The sequence below is a fragment of the Borostomias antarcticus genome (genome assembly GCF_949987555.1).
Source record: "Borostomias antarcticus genome assembly, chromosome: 8".
NCBI classification, from domain to species: Eukaryota; Metazoa; Chordata; class Actinopteri; order Stomiiformes; family Stomiidae; genus Borostomias; species Borostomias antarcticus.
Window position 1 is genome coordinate 6,521,793 of NC_140241.1, and position 15,912 is coordinate 6,537,704.

General features: G+C 43.5%; 2 protein-coding genes across 2 annotated transcripts in view; one reads left to right on the top strand and one right to left on the bottom strand.

Annotated features, from left to right (window-relative positions):
• Positions 1–7,757: 7,757 nt before the first annotated feature.
• Positions 7,758–10,615, bottom strand: ino80c (INO80 complex subunit C). The gene is made up of 5 exons (XM_084442668.1): positions 10,319–10,615; positions 10,039–10,155; positions 8,605–8,716; positions 8,396–8,463; positions 7,758–8,184 (listed from the first exon to the last, which is right to left on the bottom strand). The coding sequence occupies exons 1-5, from the start codon at positions 10,538–10,540 to the stop codon at positions 8,053–8,055; spliced, it is 651 nt and encodes a 216-aa protein (XP_084298794.1). The 5' UTR covers positions 10,541–10,615; the 3' UTR covers positions 7,758–8,052.
• A 3,425-nt stretch (positions 10,616–14,040) lies between these two features.
• The window catches only part of galnt1 (UDP-N-acetyl-alpha-D-galactosamine:polypeptide N-acetylgalactosaminyltransferase 1), a gene marked incomplete at its 3' end in the record, with an annotated part of 32,744 nt that continues 30,872 nt past the window's right edge, over positions 14,041–15,912 (top strand). The window contains exon 1 of the mRNA XM_084442612.1: positions 14,041–14,171. The remainder of the gene's footprint in view (positions 14,172–15,912) is intronic.

A 15,912-nucleotide genomic window follows, 5' to 3' on the forward strand; every position in this document is an offset into this window, starting at 1 on the left:
TCCAGCGCTCGCTGTGCTGCTCCCTGATCTGGTTGTACAGCCGGGTGGTGCTGTTCACCAGAGTCCTCTCCCTCATCAGCTTCAACACCTTTATGTCACAGGCCAGACTGATGGAGAGATGGGCAGATAAGACAATCATTAGTTATAGGATAACTTGAATCAGCAGGGCTTTTTTTTTTTATAATCTATTTTGCATAAAAGCTGTGTGTCTACTCACTGGTAGGTAAGAACAGCTGGAAACAGGCACCTGCGTCCGGGCTCCAGCTGATCCAGGATGTCGAGGGACCAGGAAGTGTACTTCTTGGTACAGCGTCGGCACTCCAGGTACTCCGTAGCCAGGAAGTACCACCCTTCCAGGTCCAGGACCTTGCGCACAACTTTATAAAGGCCACAGCTTGTGAGCGCATGCTCCTTGCACGGCCGACTGCAGGACTTCAGGGCGTGGTTCTTGCAGTCTGGCTGGGTGCACACAAACTTGTAGGCCCACAAGCGGTACGGCATCCACAGGCAGAGCGGGCGGAGGAAGAACCCATCTGGAGAAGCCGGAGGTTGGTGGAAGATGTTGGGCAGCGGAGGGGGGTGATACCAGAGGGTCAGGTCGCTCTTGATGACCGCTTTCCCACTGGCATCGGCTTTGAAGAGCGCCTTGCTCACCCACTGGTGCTGCTCTTTAGGGAGGGTTTTAATCCACCCATCAGGCAGAAGAACCTGTGAAAGAGAGAACACATTAGGTTCAGCTCTCTCTGTGTGTGTGTGTGTGTGTGTGTGTGTTTGTGTGTGTGCGTGTTTGATTACCTCTTTGTGAGTGACAGGCGGAGGCTGTGGCCTCATTCTCAGTCTGTCCAAGGCTAGGGATGGAGGAGCTGGCAGGGTGGTGGCGGTTGGAGGAACAACCTGTGAAAGACAGACATTAGGTTATTACAAATTATTATTGTTATTAATAATAATAATAATAATGATAATAATAACAATAAGAATGATTGATTACCTCTGGCTCAGTGATGACCTCTGGCTGAGCAACAGGCCTGTCAGCCAACAACAAGGATGTTGGAGCTGGAGCTACACAGTTAATAAAACAAAGGTTAATCTACCATAATATTGCACAAGAGTTTAACTTTAACACAATACTTTAATTTGGTACAGAATTGCATTAATTTATTACTACAATGCAGTGTGCAAAGAGTTGAATTGAAATGATTGCAGCCAAATAGCAAAGTAAATAGTGGAAGCCACACCAAGATGAGTGTTTCTCAGAGTGTTAATATGATTGGCTAGATGAGAAGACAATATGAGCTATAGCCAGTGACTATACCAGTGATGGAGAGAGAGCACCAACACTACCATGCAGAGCAGGAGTAAAGCAGTGACATTTACTACAACTACAACGTACGACTACCACATGATTCCACTTAACATGTCACTTACAGAATAACCTGTTTGCAATGACAGAAAGAGGAGTAAACAAAACCTCTATTCATATATTCATGATACTCTATAGAGCGATAAAGACAAATATACACATTGACATACCGACTACATCTGGGAGATCAGACCAGAATGAGCACTCCTCCATCAGCTCTTCATCAGTGATCTCAACTGCCACTAATGTAGTTGGACCTGACTGAGTTGCTGCAAAGAGACAGAGAGGTGAGGAGAGGACACACACACACTCCTCCAAACTACTGTATTTGTGGTCAAAAACACACATCTACAATGTAGATCATTTTAAAACTCACAAATGTAAAATCTGAATCAAATGTATTCTTACACGGCTGGATGGTAGGGGGTGAAACCCGCCGTCTCACAGACCTGGCCACCACAGGTGGGAGAACTGCAAAAGATTATGGGACACTTTTACACACACATACACACACAAACACACACACCTACAATGTAGATCATTTTAAAACTCATAAATTTAAAATCTGAATCAGGTTTGAAATCCATTATTTAACAAAAAAGGAAAAAGACAGAGAGTTAATATACAACAGCTAGGCCTTCAGTTGATTTTTCTTTTACTGTCTCTACAGAAAACAGGGCTCTACCACCCCCTCCCCCCCAGACACACCTCTGCCACCCCCTCCCCCCAGACACACCTTTACAGAAAACAGGGCTCTACCCCCCCCCCCCCCCCAGACACACCTGTGCCACCCCCTCCCCCCAGACACACCTTTACAGAAAACAGGGCTCTCACAGGACTCTAGCCCCCTCCCCTCCCCCACACACCCTCTGCTGACGAATACACAGTCCCAGTAGTCCTTAACCTTGGCACAAAACAGGTCTACCACCCCCTCACCCCAGACACACCCACACCCTCTCCACAACTCCCTCTCTTACAGAGTGTACCAGAAACTAAACCAAGACACCAGCACTTTCACCAACTAGCCATAGCTATGAAGTAACTGTATGAAAGAAAGTAAAAATGATTTCTTATTTTATTTTAAAAAGCTTCACGTTTTATTCTGACTGAACTAGGAACGAGTCCCAAACACTGCTGTAGGCTAGCTCACTGTAGCGTTACAGCCAACTAGAGTTGGATCGACCGTGCGCTCACTGTAGATTACTGTAGATCACTGTAGATTACTGTAGCCTACTGTAGATTACTGTAGATCACTGTAGCCTACTGTAGATTACTGTAGATCACTGTAGATAACTGTAGCCTACTGTAGATTACTGTAGCCTACTGTAGATTACTGTAGATTACTGTAGATTACTGTAGCCTACCCTTTCACCAAAAATAATTCATTGATGCCTTTCTTAGCTCATCGGCGACTTTTGTCGTTGTAACGTCGCCAGCATTATCGGCCACCGAGCCTCACTGTATGCCTCACTGTAGCTAATACTGTAAGTCAACATGCGGCAAAATAACAAAAAGCGACAGTGCGGTCGCTGTAGGTTAGGCTACTGTGGCCTACCATTTCACCAGAAAAGAATTAATTCAGACTTACTTTTCCACGCCAACGACGTCGTGTCTCTCAAAATGTGTCTCCGTCTCCCGACTGTAAATCCGTCCCCGGTGTTCCGTCCCCGGTGTCCCGTCTCGTCGTCTTTGCTTTCGCAGTTCGAATGCAGCGCCAGCGCGCGAGGAGCTCACTTAAGGGCGGGACCAGACGCGCCGATTGGCCGAGCAAACATTGGAACCATTAGAACAGCCAATGGCGCTCTGCGGCCAACTTTGGGACAGCCAATGAGGGCGCGGCAACATTGGAACCAGAACATGCAATTTTCACTTCTTTGCGCAGCCCCTCCACTACTCCCAATAACACCTCCATTTGCTTGTCATTTGGCAATTTTTCTACCACACCGCGCACTCTGGTATCGGAATCGAGCCGGGTGTGTTCTAGGCTCCTTATGCATACAAAACTTGATTGGTTAGGTATGATACAGTGATAGTAGTCCTTCGCACAGCAGCAGTCAAGGCTCCATAGCTCAGTGGTTAGAGCACTGGTCTTGTAAACCAGGGGTCGCGAGTTCAATTCTCGCTGGGGCCTAAATTTAATAAGCACATGTTTTGATCCGAATCAAGAATGTGGTCTCTGTTCAGCTTCTGTGTAGTTGGTACAGTACACAATGTGAAAGTACAGTCATATTGACAGTTGCAGTTAGAATATAAGTAACTGTATACAGATCCCAGTCAGTTAATATGTGTTGAAGTACTGGCATGCACGCCTCACTTAGTTGAAACACACCACTCTTGTTCAATCTGAGATAAAGCAAATAGCAGGACAATGCTGCTTCATTGTTATAAATAAACTTGTTCAATGGCTAACCAGACATTTTCTTTCACTTACTGTATGCACTTTACCCATTAAATAAGGAAGTGCCCTCTCCCTAATTGTTTACCTTGACACAGGTTCATGACCAATAGTTTCTAATCCCAGCACTGGTGTTCTTTGTGCTGTTCTCTTGTCTTTTGACTCTCTTACGTCACCCGATTTAATCAGAGTGAAAGAAAAAAAATCCACCAGGCCAGAAAGCCATTGTTTGATCTCCAAATCCAATGTACACCATAAAAGTAATAACTATGTTTATAGCCTATATGTACGTTTCACTATTTTATTTTCCACTGTCCTGTCTTGTTCTTACATATAACACTGAACGAGTTCCACTGCAGGTTTGAAAAACAATGGGTCCCCCCCACATTCAACAGCTGCATCAACCCAGCCCCCTCACCTCCCCCCAGCAGGGGCATGGACCTCTCCACAGCTGCCCCCCCCCCCCCTCGAAACTACCTCGAAAAATAATGACGATGCCGGTAGCGCCGAGCTTTCAAAACCCATCGTTTGTTAGAATAGGAATGTCTGCTTTGGTGAGTGGCTTTGAAATGTTTATTTGACACTTTTAAATATGAGCGCCAAGCGCCGCCAACTTGGCGACTATTTAAAAGTCAAAATTTCCTATGGTGGTAGAAAGGACTGTGGTAGCAGATGCTACGTCATCAGCGCACTCACAGATCCTGAGAAGGGCTAGTTAAATTCCTAGTATGTGTGAACCATATACATGGCTAATAAACAGATATTGAATGTTTTGTTATTATCTGAATCTTACGTTTATTATCATGCACCAACAGACCTAGTCAAATTCCTCATAGGTGCAAGCTTACTTGGCTGAATAAAAATCTGAATCACTTAGTCTTAAAAAAAAAAAAAAAAGCTTTCCTTCTATACCTGACATGTTGCTCTTGTCCAGCCTACTTTGAGGGATTGTGACTATAGGTGTTCAAACAAAAGAGTGTTGAAACGACATAGGTGTGGCCTCTGCATTGAGGTGTGCCATCTGTAGTGGACAGTATCCTTCACATCTGATAGGTGAGGCTCCATAGCTCAGTGGTTAGAGCACTGGTCTTGTAAACCAGGGGTCGCGAGTTCAATTCTCGCTGGGGCCTTGACTGCACACGATGTACCTTTTCAGTCTAGCCTACAATTACTTGCCAGGACCGAGAGACACAGAAAGGCAGCCTCCAGCCTGCTTGTGAATCCTCTGTATACTTTGGTGTATATCCTGTTATGCACAGTGTGTATATTAAGATTTGTATACAGATGCTGGTTGCACTGCAACTGGCACGTTGTTTTAATATCTGTGTTGCTTTTATGGCTCTGCGTACATATTAGAGACTACAGGGATAGCTAACACATAATGGCCTACCATGTAGGCAACTTCTCTGTAACTATTCTACTACTCTCCTGTTAATCATGTCTCTCTTATGAAGTATCTAGCCCATGTTTACTGCTCTGTATATGTTCTTAGCCAATAGACATTTTCCAGGAGCTTGTTCAATTGTCTCGTTGAGAGAGGTCAGGGAAGAATTTTTACAGCTCACTTTTCTGGCCCCCAGGTGAAACTGTTTTTTGCTTCCCTCTGGAATATGTAGGGGTGGGACGTATGCCCACCCTCCCATTGCTCTCTGTAAAGCGCATTGTGTTGCCTCTGTGTATGAAATGCGCTATACAAATAAAGTTTGATTTTATTTGATACTGAACTGTAATTCAAATTAGGGCTGGGACTTTTGCCCCAAAATCATATTCGAAGTTCGTTTATTTATTAATAATAATATTCGAATATATTCGAATTATTATTAATAATATTTTTACCATTAAATTCTTACAGAAAGACCTACCTAGGTATTAAAATAAAGTTGTGCACATTCTGTCCACTAGTGGGCATTGTATCATAGGCAATATCGATAAGCAATGATGTTTTCAGAAGCAAATACAAGTCTTTGTCAACAACCGTTCTTTTAATTTATGTCAGACCCTGGCTTGAACAGTAGGTTTTCACTGTTTGACAAAAATAAATAAAAATAAGCCAGTCAGGCTAGGTACTGAAAGACAAATAAAAGATAAATAAAGGTAGTAGGATGTATATCCCATTAATGATTAATCAAACATGTAGCCTAGGCTAAATCAGAACTTGCCATTATGGGCTATCTGGCTGCAGTATGTAAGACTCAACAACCCTCGTCAACCAGGAGCCGGTTGCACCAGTCATTACTAAGTGGTGACTAGGCCTATAACCTAAGTGGTGACTAACTCGAGATTTGGTCACTACTAAATTTAAATGGGTTGCACCACTCACGACTAGTTCCTACAACTAAATATGTACACCACCCTGGGAGGTGGTGTAAGTGATGACTAGTGCGAGGAAGTAGCGTCTCTGCTATTAGGACGGAGGTGGGCTGAAACATTGTAGCTAAATCTGTCGGTGGAAAAATTATTTTTTTTAGCAGATGTCTTAGTTATATCAAGATTAAGCTAACTATTGGCACCGGTGTGCTTATTGGTGTCATATTTAATAAGTTTGAGTAATTTCACGATCGAGCTAGCTAACCACCTTTAGCTCAATTGGCTCAGTTGCTGGTTAGCGATGAGAGGGGGAGTCCCAGCCGAGTTGATAACCCTCCGTTGCGGGTTGGGGGGATGCAACGGTCGGCTGGGATCCTGCCTCTCATAGTTAACCAGCAACTGGTCAGTGGACGGTACCAGGCAGCCTACGGTATGTCTGAATCAAAGGTTATCAAACAAGCTTGGGAACTAGCTGGCTAGGATCATTTAAGCATAACAATCCAACGGCTAACTCCCCCAAAAGAACCCCTCCACTGCACAAGCACCAACCCCAATAATAATAATAAGCACAAGCTACCGAGTGCAACGTTAGCCTTGCTAACGGAGATAATGAATTTGGAGAAGAGTGTTGCAGCTGGTGCTAAACGAGGCAAAGGAAGAATATTTTGTGGACTATTATCACATCCATTTCACAGTTGGGATTATACAGAAAGGTGAGGATCGAGCCTGTGTTGGATGACCAACTCAAATGCCTGGCTAGCTCAATATTGTTGTAAGTTTAACATGAATCGCATATGCGAGCCGGAGCCCGTCGCTTTCACTGGATGACTCGTGAAGCATGCTACATTTATCTCGCATACTAAACATGTTTTCGTGGAGTAGTACAGGTATGTACTAAATCGTATGTAGTAGGCGAATTGCAGTATGTACTATATAGTATATGGACATTCGGACACGGCCCAAGCTCCTTGGTAAGGGCTGGTAAGGGCGATCAACCTCCTTGTTTACATTTTTACTTGCCGATTGGCTATTTGGATCCTGCCGTCACAGTCATACAACGACTATTTTTTTAGTAACTAGTTAGTAGTTACTAGTTAAGACAACGCCTAAATTGCCGTGGTGCAACCGAAATAAGATACCAACTAATATGCGACTAACTAGTAGCAACTAAGAGTTTAGTCAGTGTTTAGGCGTGACTAAATGCTTGGGTTTAGACAAACTGGTGCAACCCAGTCTAGGGGTATAGATTTCGATCTCCTCCAGCGTGATTGTGGGCGTTGGCGAGGCCATTGTTCTGCTAACTAAGTGCTAACTAACGTCACCTCCTACAGGTCCAATAGCCTTGCTAATGAGCTCGCGATTGCAACTTCACCAGGCGTGAAAAACCCTCTGAATCTGAATCAAAAGCAACGTTTGCTAGCCAACACATTTACAAAACTTACAGGTTCGAATATTAAGGGCTGCCTAATATTCGTTCGAATACCAGTATTTCTGTCAATATTCGAATTATATTCGAATCCCGAAGTTCGGACTCCCAGCCCTAATTCAAATACACAAACATTTATTCAACTTGTTTATTTAACATTTATTTAACTTATCCTCTAGTTTTTCTTTCAATCCAACAAAGGACAAGAGCAAATTCCAAACAGGTATGAATGCAAAATATTCAGCTCATACCATCGCACATGTCAACAACGACTGGGAAGCATACTGTCTCTTATGACGCCAGTGCATCTCCTTCAACTGTATGTGTGCTACAGGAAGACAGTCCGAGGTTTCCGGAACTTTTCCTTTGTTGAGAGAGTGAGTCATCCGCTGTAAACCTCACAGTTGGTCCACCTCTACATTACCCTATTATCACATCCTTCTGTGCCATAGAAAACATGTAACAAGGCTGCTCCACACCGCTGATACAGTCAGGGCACCTAATGTCTGTCACAATGATTGGAGACTGGTGCTCTGGTCCTGGATCTCTGCCTTGTGGGAGCCGTCAGGGCACGATGCAGGTAGCCTTGCGTAGTGCTAGGTAGCCAGTGACCACATCAGTGGGCAGCAGGTGGATGTAAGAGAACTCCTCAGCGGATGTGAACCTCAGCTTGGTCTGGGGGTCTGTGTAGTTAGCCTGCGGAGACACGTGGGACGAGTCAGAGCGGCTCACAGTGGGGTCAGAAGCAGGTGCGTGGCGTGCAGTGCTCTTTGGAAACTATTATGGAGTGGATGAAACTTGTTGAATAATTTAACCTCAACAGTGAAGACACATGATGGTCATTTAGAAACATGCTGTGTGTGTGTGTGTGTGTGTGTGTGTGTGTTAGTATGCCGTAGTTACTCACAGGGAGTCCAGAGATGTCTGAGTATTTCTTGGCTGGCTTCAAGGAAGGAGGGGCATCAGTGCTGTAGTCTGTGAACACAGAAGTCATACATGTAGGTCAAACTCAACCAGTCAATAATGGAATTTTCTAAATGTTTCCACGTTAGATCAATGCAGAATGTAATACAGAGACACAAACACAAGCACTCAAAGAGAGTGAGAGAGACTTACAGTTGGGATCATTGATCTTCCAGGGTAATGTCCGTTCCACAGCCAGGATCTGTTTCAGATTTTTCCAAGTCCGGTTCTTTTTCCCAGCCGCTGCTCCACCTATCCCTGAATGCTGCAGAGGAAAGGAGGGGAGAGGAATGAGATTTGGAAAAGATAGGGAGGGAAGTGCACAAAAAGACATGTAACATACCGGCCTTATTTATGAACACAATCTAGACCACATTACAAACTAGAAGGGCAACCGGTGAGCGCAGACGCCCATCCGTAATGGATGCCGTCAGCATGAGTTGTTATGAGCAGGTGGATGAGGCTTTTTTAATTTAGAGAAGGAAGTGTTCCGATGTTAACGAAAGTGACAAATAATTTGTGGATATCCTGCAATATCAAAAAATAAACACCAGGTGGCACTGTGGTGCATAATATAACGAGGCCAAAACATGGATGTATTAAAAGAACCGTGGCATTGAAAAATGGCCACACGTTCATTCTAATGACATTTGCTCAACCCAATACATCCATGGCTCAACCAGAGCATGAAGCTGAAAAAGTTTACTTCCTGTAGCCCAACTCACATGCGCAGCAGTGTTTGTTTGTCCTATTTTCCCATTCACCTGCGCGGCGTTGCCATAGACAATATTCATATCCATCTATAGCATATTAATATCCATATATAGCATATTAATATCCATATAGCATGTACATAATCCATCTATACCTTTATCTATCCCATCCTCCTAACTAATTGGTGTCCGTTGGTGTTCTGACATCAAATTCGCAGCAAAGTATGAATCCTGTAGGGTTTTATTGATCATTTTATTAAATCCATTGACTTGTATTGAAGCGACCGTTGTAGATGTGTAGATCAATCCGCAGAGGGGATTCAGGAAGCAGAACTACTTACGGTAGCTATTGTTATTGTTTATGTTGCTAGGCTACCTAGTTTGCGGAAGTTTACACACGTATGTGCTGCGACTAAATAGTTCTATGCTAAATATTTAAAAAAGCCTTTCCAGATTAACTAGAATCTTTCTTTATGGCGAATTATATGTCAGAACGCCAACTAACACCTCTGTGAGTTTCTTGTCTTGTCTTTGAAATTGAGAGTTTAACATGTTTTTTGAATGGTTTTTCACGGTGCCCACCCACATCCATTGTATGACCAAAACGGTGGTAGAGCAATTATCAGACTTTCTCAAAAGTGCTAGTTTTGTCAACGTTTTGATCTGAACCATTGTATATGATCATAAGTAACCTTAAAACAGGTCTAAACATGCATTTTCCCTTTACTACTCCTTTAATAAAAGAAGACCGAGAAATCATAAGTGAGTGCTGGTATTTTCCAATCCAAGATATGTTATTGAACCTGGCACCCAATACTTTTAATCAATTTTTGAGTTGTGCGCGTCTGTACGCCTTCCCATGTATCCTTCTCACCGTGAACTTGGGGTCTTTGAAAGGTAGTGGCTTGACAACGGGGTCCGTGGTGGCTGGCCCAGCAGTATCTATCACACCCACTGACTTCCCTTCGGACACTGCTTCCACGGTCACCATCTAGAGAAGGGGGGGAATCGTTTTCCAATCAGTTTACCCTCCACCGCTCCACCTGATCTCATGAGGCACGTTGTTGTTCAAACAGCTACAAGGAAACTAGCGTACTGTTCAGACAAAGGTGCAGTGTTTCGCCATCAACAGGTTTATCTGAATGTATCTGTACCTGTACTTGTGTCGGGGTACTTGTAGACGGTACTTTTCTTTTCTTGCTGTTGTTGCTACTGGCCTGTGTGGCTGGAGAGGTTGCAGGGCTGGCAGGTCGCTTCTTCCCTCGGAGCGCAGCTGGGCTAGTAGCGACAAGACTCTGTGCTCGACCTGCTGGAGAGGTCGTTGCCGTTATAATCCCTGCTCTGTTTCCTGCAGGAACAGAGTTTGGGGACGCCATGATTTTAAACCGGTTGATTTAGCCGTTGCCGTATTCCTAAATGTTTCGTAAGCTTGTTAGCCAGCTGTAGCTAGCTAACTCATGTAGCCACAAGTGATGTCGGATTGGTAAACATCCGTTTGACCCGGAAATGAAACTAGACTAATGAAATTCAACAACCTGACGCTGGATTTCCTTTATATAATTTTATTGTAATCTTATCAATTATGATCACTTATATTATTATGTTATATTATATTCATGTACTATGTTATCTATTCTGTATTATCTCTCAAATGAATGTATGTTATATTATATTCATGTACTATGTTATGTATTCTGTAATATCTCTCAAATGAAAGTACAATGTTAAAATGGTGTTTTTTCATTATGATAGAAAAGTATCTACCCGTCCAAGACCTGCCTTCAATGGTTTTATATTCAGCCGTCTGGAATCTCTTCTAGTCAGTGGACCTGGGAAATGTTTTCAAATGTAAATAACTTTATACGATTACATTTCTCACTGCATCTTATTTTACTTGGAACAGGGAGTATGTTTGGAAACAATCTTAATGTCATTGAGTAAATGAATAGAGAGGAACCCCTCTTTGTCATACCCTCACATACTTACACATCTCAGATTCTGCATGTATTACTCAATGTTTAATCAGTATTATTAGGCACACATACATATCTATGTTGTGAACCTGCATTCTTTGTCAGAAGCTATTGGAGGATTGATTTCACAATCTAGTCTCTTTCTCTCTCTCTCTCTCTCTCTCTCTCTCTCTCTCTCTCTCTCTCTCTCTCAAGCATTCACGCAAGCACACACACATACAAACACACATACACACACACACACACACACACAAAAATCTCTATAGTCAGTATAGTGCTGAGTTGTAGTGCCCATTCATGGGCTCCAGCTGCAGCCAGGCTTGTGAGACTGACAGGGATCCTGTTCTGTAATGGAGCTGATAATGCAAGTGCTCTAAAAGGGTTATAGCTCCAAAACAGAGATATGCAGTAGTAGAAGGTCCTTTCCTTGGAAAGTGAACAGGGTTCATGCCCTGTTCAAAGTGAACAGGGCATGCTTTTAAATCCAGCTTCTGCACCTACTTCATCCTATTAGACTGTTCACAGTAATTCACAAATGACATTGCTATAGAGATTATTCACTGTTAATAAGTATTATTCCATGAAATCCACTCATTATATGTGTCTTTTTGTAGATCAATGGCACCTATGTTCAGATATTTGACCTATGTATTATTTGACCCAGGGCTACAATGGAAAATCATGTGGTCTTCCTGAGGCAGTTCTCTAAACAGGATGCGAGTGCACATGCATTCCACACTGTGCGCTTTCACAGAAAATAATATATTTACTAGGCCTTTGCACAAAAACAATATAGACCAATATTACTGTAGGCCTTCACACAAAAACGATATATTTACTGTAGGCCTTCACACAAAAAATATATATTTCAGACTTTTATCTGTTGGCTTATAGGTGCAACTGAGTAGGCTATTTTCAAATATTTATGTATTTGACCCAGGACTACATTGTGATTATGTGCGTTTCTAAGGACATCATCACATTATTTTAATTTTGTTGTTTTGTTGCTTTGTTTTACAGAGGAACAGGTATGCAGCTCCCCAAAATCTGAGGTGCTGGTACTGAGGCCCGAACTGACACGGGCCAGGTAAGTCAGGCACAGCTATTAGGCTACCATCTTTTAAATATGTGTTTGAGGGCAACAACATCCTGGCCTGTTCAAAATTATCACTCCATGTTTTATGCTGCATGCCTCTCTTCCGAGAGTTGAAAGTAGGCTAGTCAAAATTCTAAATCATGTTTAATTTTGAATTAGACTGTAGATAGATGTGCTATGGCTTAATAATTCAGAAACAGAGGGGTTGTTGTGACCAACAGTGGGGAACTCTTCCAACAATCAGAATCATTAATAGTTTAGGACCTTACACATGGAGTACAACCTGACAGTTGCAGACTTCTCAATACAGCAGAGATCGCCCTGGTCAAAACAAACTCTCTTCTAGCTGCCGCAGTGTGTGTGTGTGTGTGTGTGTGTGTGTTTCTCTAAACTGCCTTGGTCTGGTTCAGTGCTGGGGTGAACACATGGCCATATTTACTGGGGATACTGCTGATTCAGAGGGTCTCTCCTGACATCTCATCCATATTTCAGCACTGCCAGGCTTCTGCTACAAGCTCCACATAAATAAAGTATTTACTGGAGACTCTGTTGCAGCTCAGTTGCAAACATACTGTATATCAATGTTTTATGAGCAAAGTTAAACTGTGTGCTGTCTACTGTAACTGTGGGACATTGGACCCCATGCAGTCCTGTCTTTATAAACACATCACCTATCAGACTGGAGCAACATGAGACCTAGAGTGATTTTGTTTCTGTTCAAATACACTCCAGCTAGAAATCTCGACACCCCATGGTTCCAACAAGACTTGTGATCAAAAATTAGATGTACCTTAAATTTTTCAGTCTTGAAACCTCTATTCGTCATCAAACAGCTCATGCCAAGAGGGGAGAAGCCTCTCTATCTGGATGTTTCTCCAGAAATTATATTGGTATCTGGTGAGTTGGAGAAGAGAATAGGCCATAGCTATAGAAACATTTTTTTTTCTAAAAGCTGATATTTATAACAGAGATATGGTACAGTGTTTTGCTCCAGTGACTCCCTGTATGTGAACCAAAATGCCTCAGCCTGCAGTCTGACCTATTGATCTGTCAGGCAGGGCATCGACTTGTGACCAGTGTGTGTGAAAGAGTATGTGGATAGGTTGCGTGTGTGTGTGTGCGTGTGCGCTGACAGCTCTTGTGTAGCCAATAATGTGACATATAGATCGGTCTGTGTGAATTACTGTGCATGACACTTTTTCAGTTGTGCGAGAGTGAGAGCAACAGAGACAGACAGATCATTCACTTGCGCGAGCGCGTGTGTGGGCGCACGCATACCCCAAGGGACCACCGGCTCACATTTCACACTCAGCTCTGCCTTCATTCCAGTGCACTCTTGTGGCTGAGACTCAGCTGCTCATTACATTATTAGGGGGGGGTAGCCAGGAGGCATGCCAGTTTTATCTGGGAGGCTCACAAATGAAACAACACAACGGCACTTTAAGATTTGACTGAATAAATTGGGTAGTATTCCCAATGTCAAGATCTGTAATAGAAGGGTAGACAAAGCATTTCTGAAGAAAAAAATACTGTCGCCTCTACAGACACGAGGGGGTGTAACTGTGAAAAGCAATTGATTGATTGATCAGAATCCGGGACATTATGCAAGATTATGCACAGAGCCTCCTTGATTATACAGAGCTGGTGTATGTCTTCCGGGTTGGGGCGGCAGAGGGAGGGTAGTAGGATGTGGCTCCGACCGCAGCTGACAGCAGAACGCTCCGTTAGCTCAGCCCCGATCGCGGTGCAGGCGCATACAGGGCTTCACCTACAGCAAGAGACGGACTAGCTATCTCCTTGGCGACGGAAGGGACAGCAGCACACGATGTTTTCAACGGACGCCATCTCGTATGGCATATATTGACCCTTTTACGCGGTCCCGGCGTTGGCTGTTTCTCACGGAGGAAAAGCTCCCCTCTTCTCGGATTCATTTTGGAGGTACGGTAACGTATCAGGGATCTCTTGACCACAGCACACAGGAGCGTCGACTACCTATCGGGACTGTAGGATGCAGTTGACGCGCATTAACAGTTACTGTGACAGTTTACTGGTCAGCCGAGGTGTATTCTGGCTAGCTAACTGTACACACTGCCTAGATCCCTGGAAGGGCTCGTCTGTTGCCCTTGGCGTGAGATGCAAGCCATAGATTTTGTGACGTTATTGCACCGGTTGCAAGCTAACGGTAACGTTAGCTAGCGGCAGTGGCTATTAGCTATGCTGGCTAACGTTACAGCTGCACCAGCTAGTACTAGCGAGTCTGCATAATAATGCACATCATCATCGTTCACACACTGGAACGAGAGCAGTCGTCTATAATAATAATAATAATAATAATATAACCAGGCACGTTTAATGGTTACTCCCATTTATAAATCAAAAACAAGGATTGAAAAGTCGAAATGAAAGACTAAAACTGTCTACTTTTACCTTTACCGAACAAAAGATAGGGCAGTGTATCTATAGAAATATCACAAATGGCTATCGACATGGTGAAGAGTCGTTGCTGAATTCTAGTCAACGCTCACGTTTCCCCATGAAGCAACTGGGAGGTCAATACTCTGTCCTCCTAGTGAACGGGATCGGGCCAAATAGAGGATGAGCTGCTTCTGCTAGCTATAGGTTCACTTGCCACGTGAAAGCTACCTCCTTGGTACGTTAACTACATTTTCTGATAAGAATATCAAGTGAATTCATGATTTCTATTCTGGTAAAGACTGACGAGTACAGATATTGAGACTTAAATGTGTGAACTGTTAGGAATGACTCCTTCCTGTGGCTTAGACCCATAGGACATTAACACAGTAGCCTACACCACCTCTTTAGAGAAGGTGGTTAAACTCTTTCCCCTCTAGCCTTAACCTCTGGCCATGGTGTGTCTCATTGGCTTGAGGTCAAACCCACAGTATTGTACTCCTACCAGTTGTGTGCTCAGAGTCAATTAGGTAGTCTGTCTATTTTGCCTCTTTGAGCCACTATCAGATGTGGACCATAGCTTACTGTACATCTCTCCAGATCTTTCAAACAGGCAGGGAGTTCATTACATACAAGTAATTCAATCCGGAAGGGACCATTTATAGGGCCTTGTTGATGTAAAGCCTGTGTGTGTGTGTGTGTGTGTGTGTGTGTGTTTCTGTGTATGTACTGCAAGTGTGTGTTTCTGTGTATGTACTGCAAGGGTGTGTCTGTGGGTGTGTGTGCTATGAAAGAATGAATACTCTCACATTGCTGTAATTATACATCTGAGAGATATGGCGAATGGATTGACCATCTCCTGTATTGTAATTATACATCTGAGGGGAATGGATTGATTGCAGCGCAGCAGATGAAGATCTTGGATTGACGTAAAGGGAACGAAAATAATCTGTCATCATGTTTCTCCCAGGGAGGGTCATATATTATTTATATCCTCAGTGTGTGTGTATGTGTGTCTGTCTGGCTCAGACAATAAGAGAACATGTGCAGCAAGCAGTAGTGCAGTAGGGAAGCTAGCCAACATTTTCTGTAGCATAGCGCCGCTGTGATGCACAAAGTTGACATGTGGCCAGAGAACAGTGATCTCTTTGAACATGTTAAACAGTCTGTGGTGGTTGCATCAGCGTCAAGAGAGACCACAGCCGACACAGAGAGAAAAAACACCGTCACAGAGTCCAAGCTGAATTGTGACAGGCCCCCTCACGCC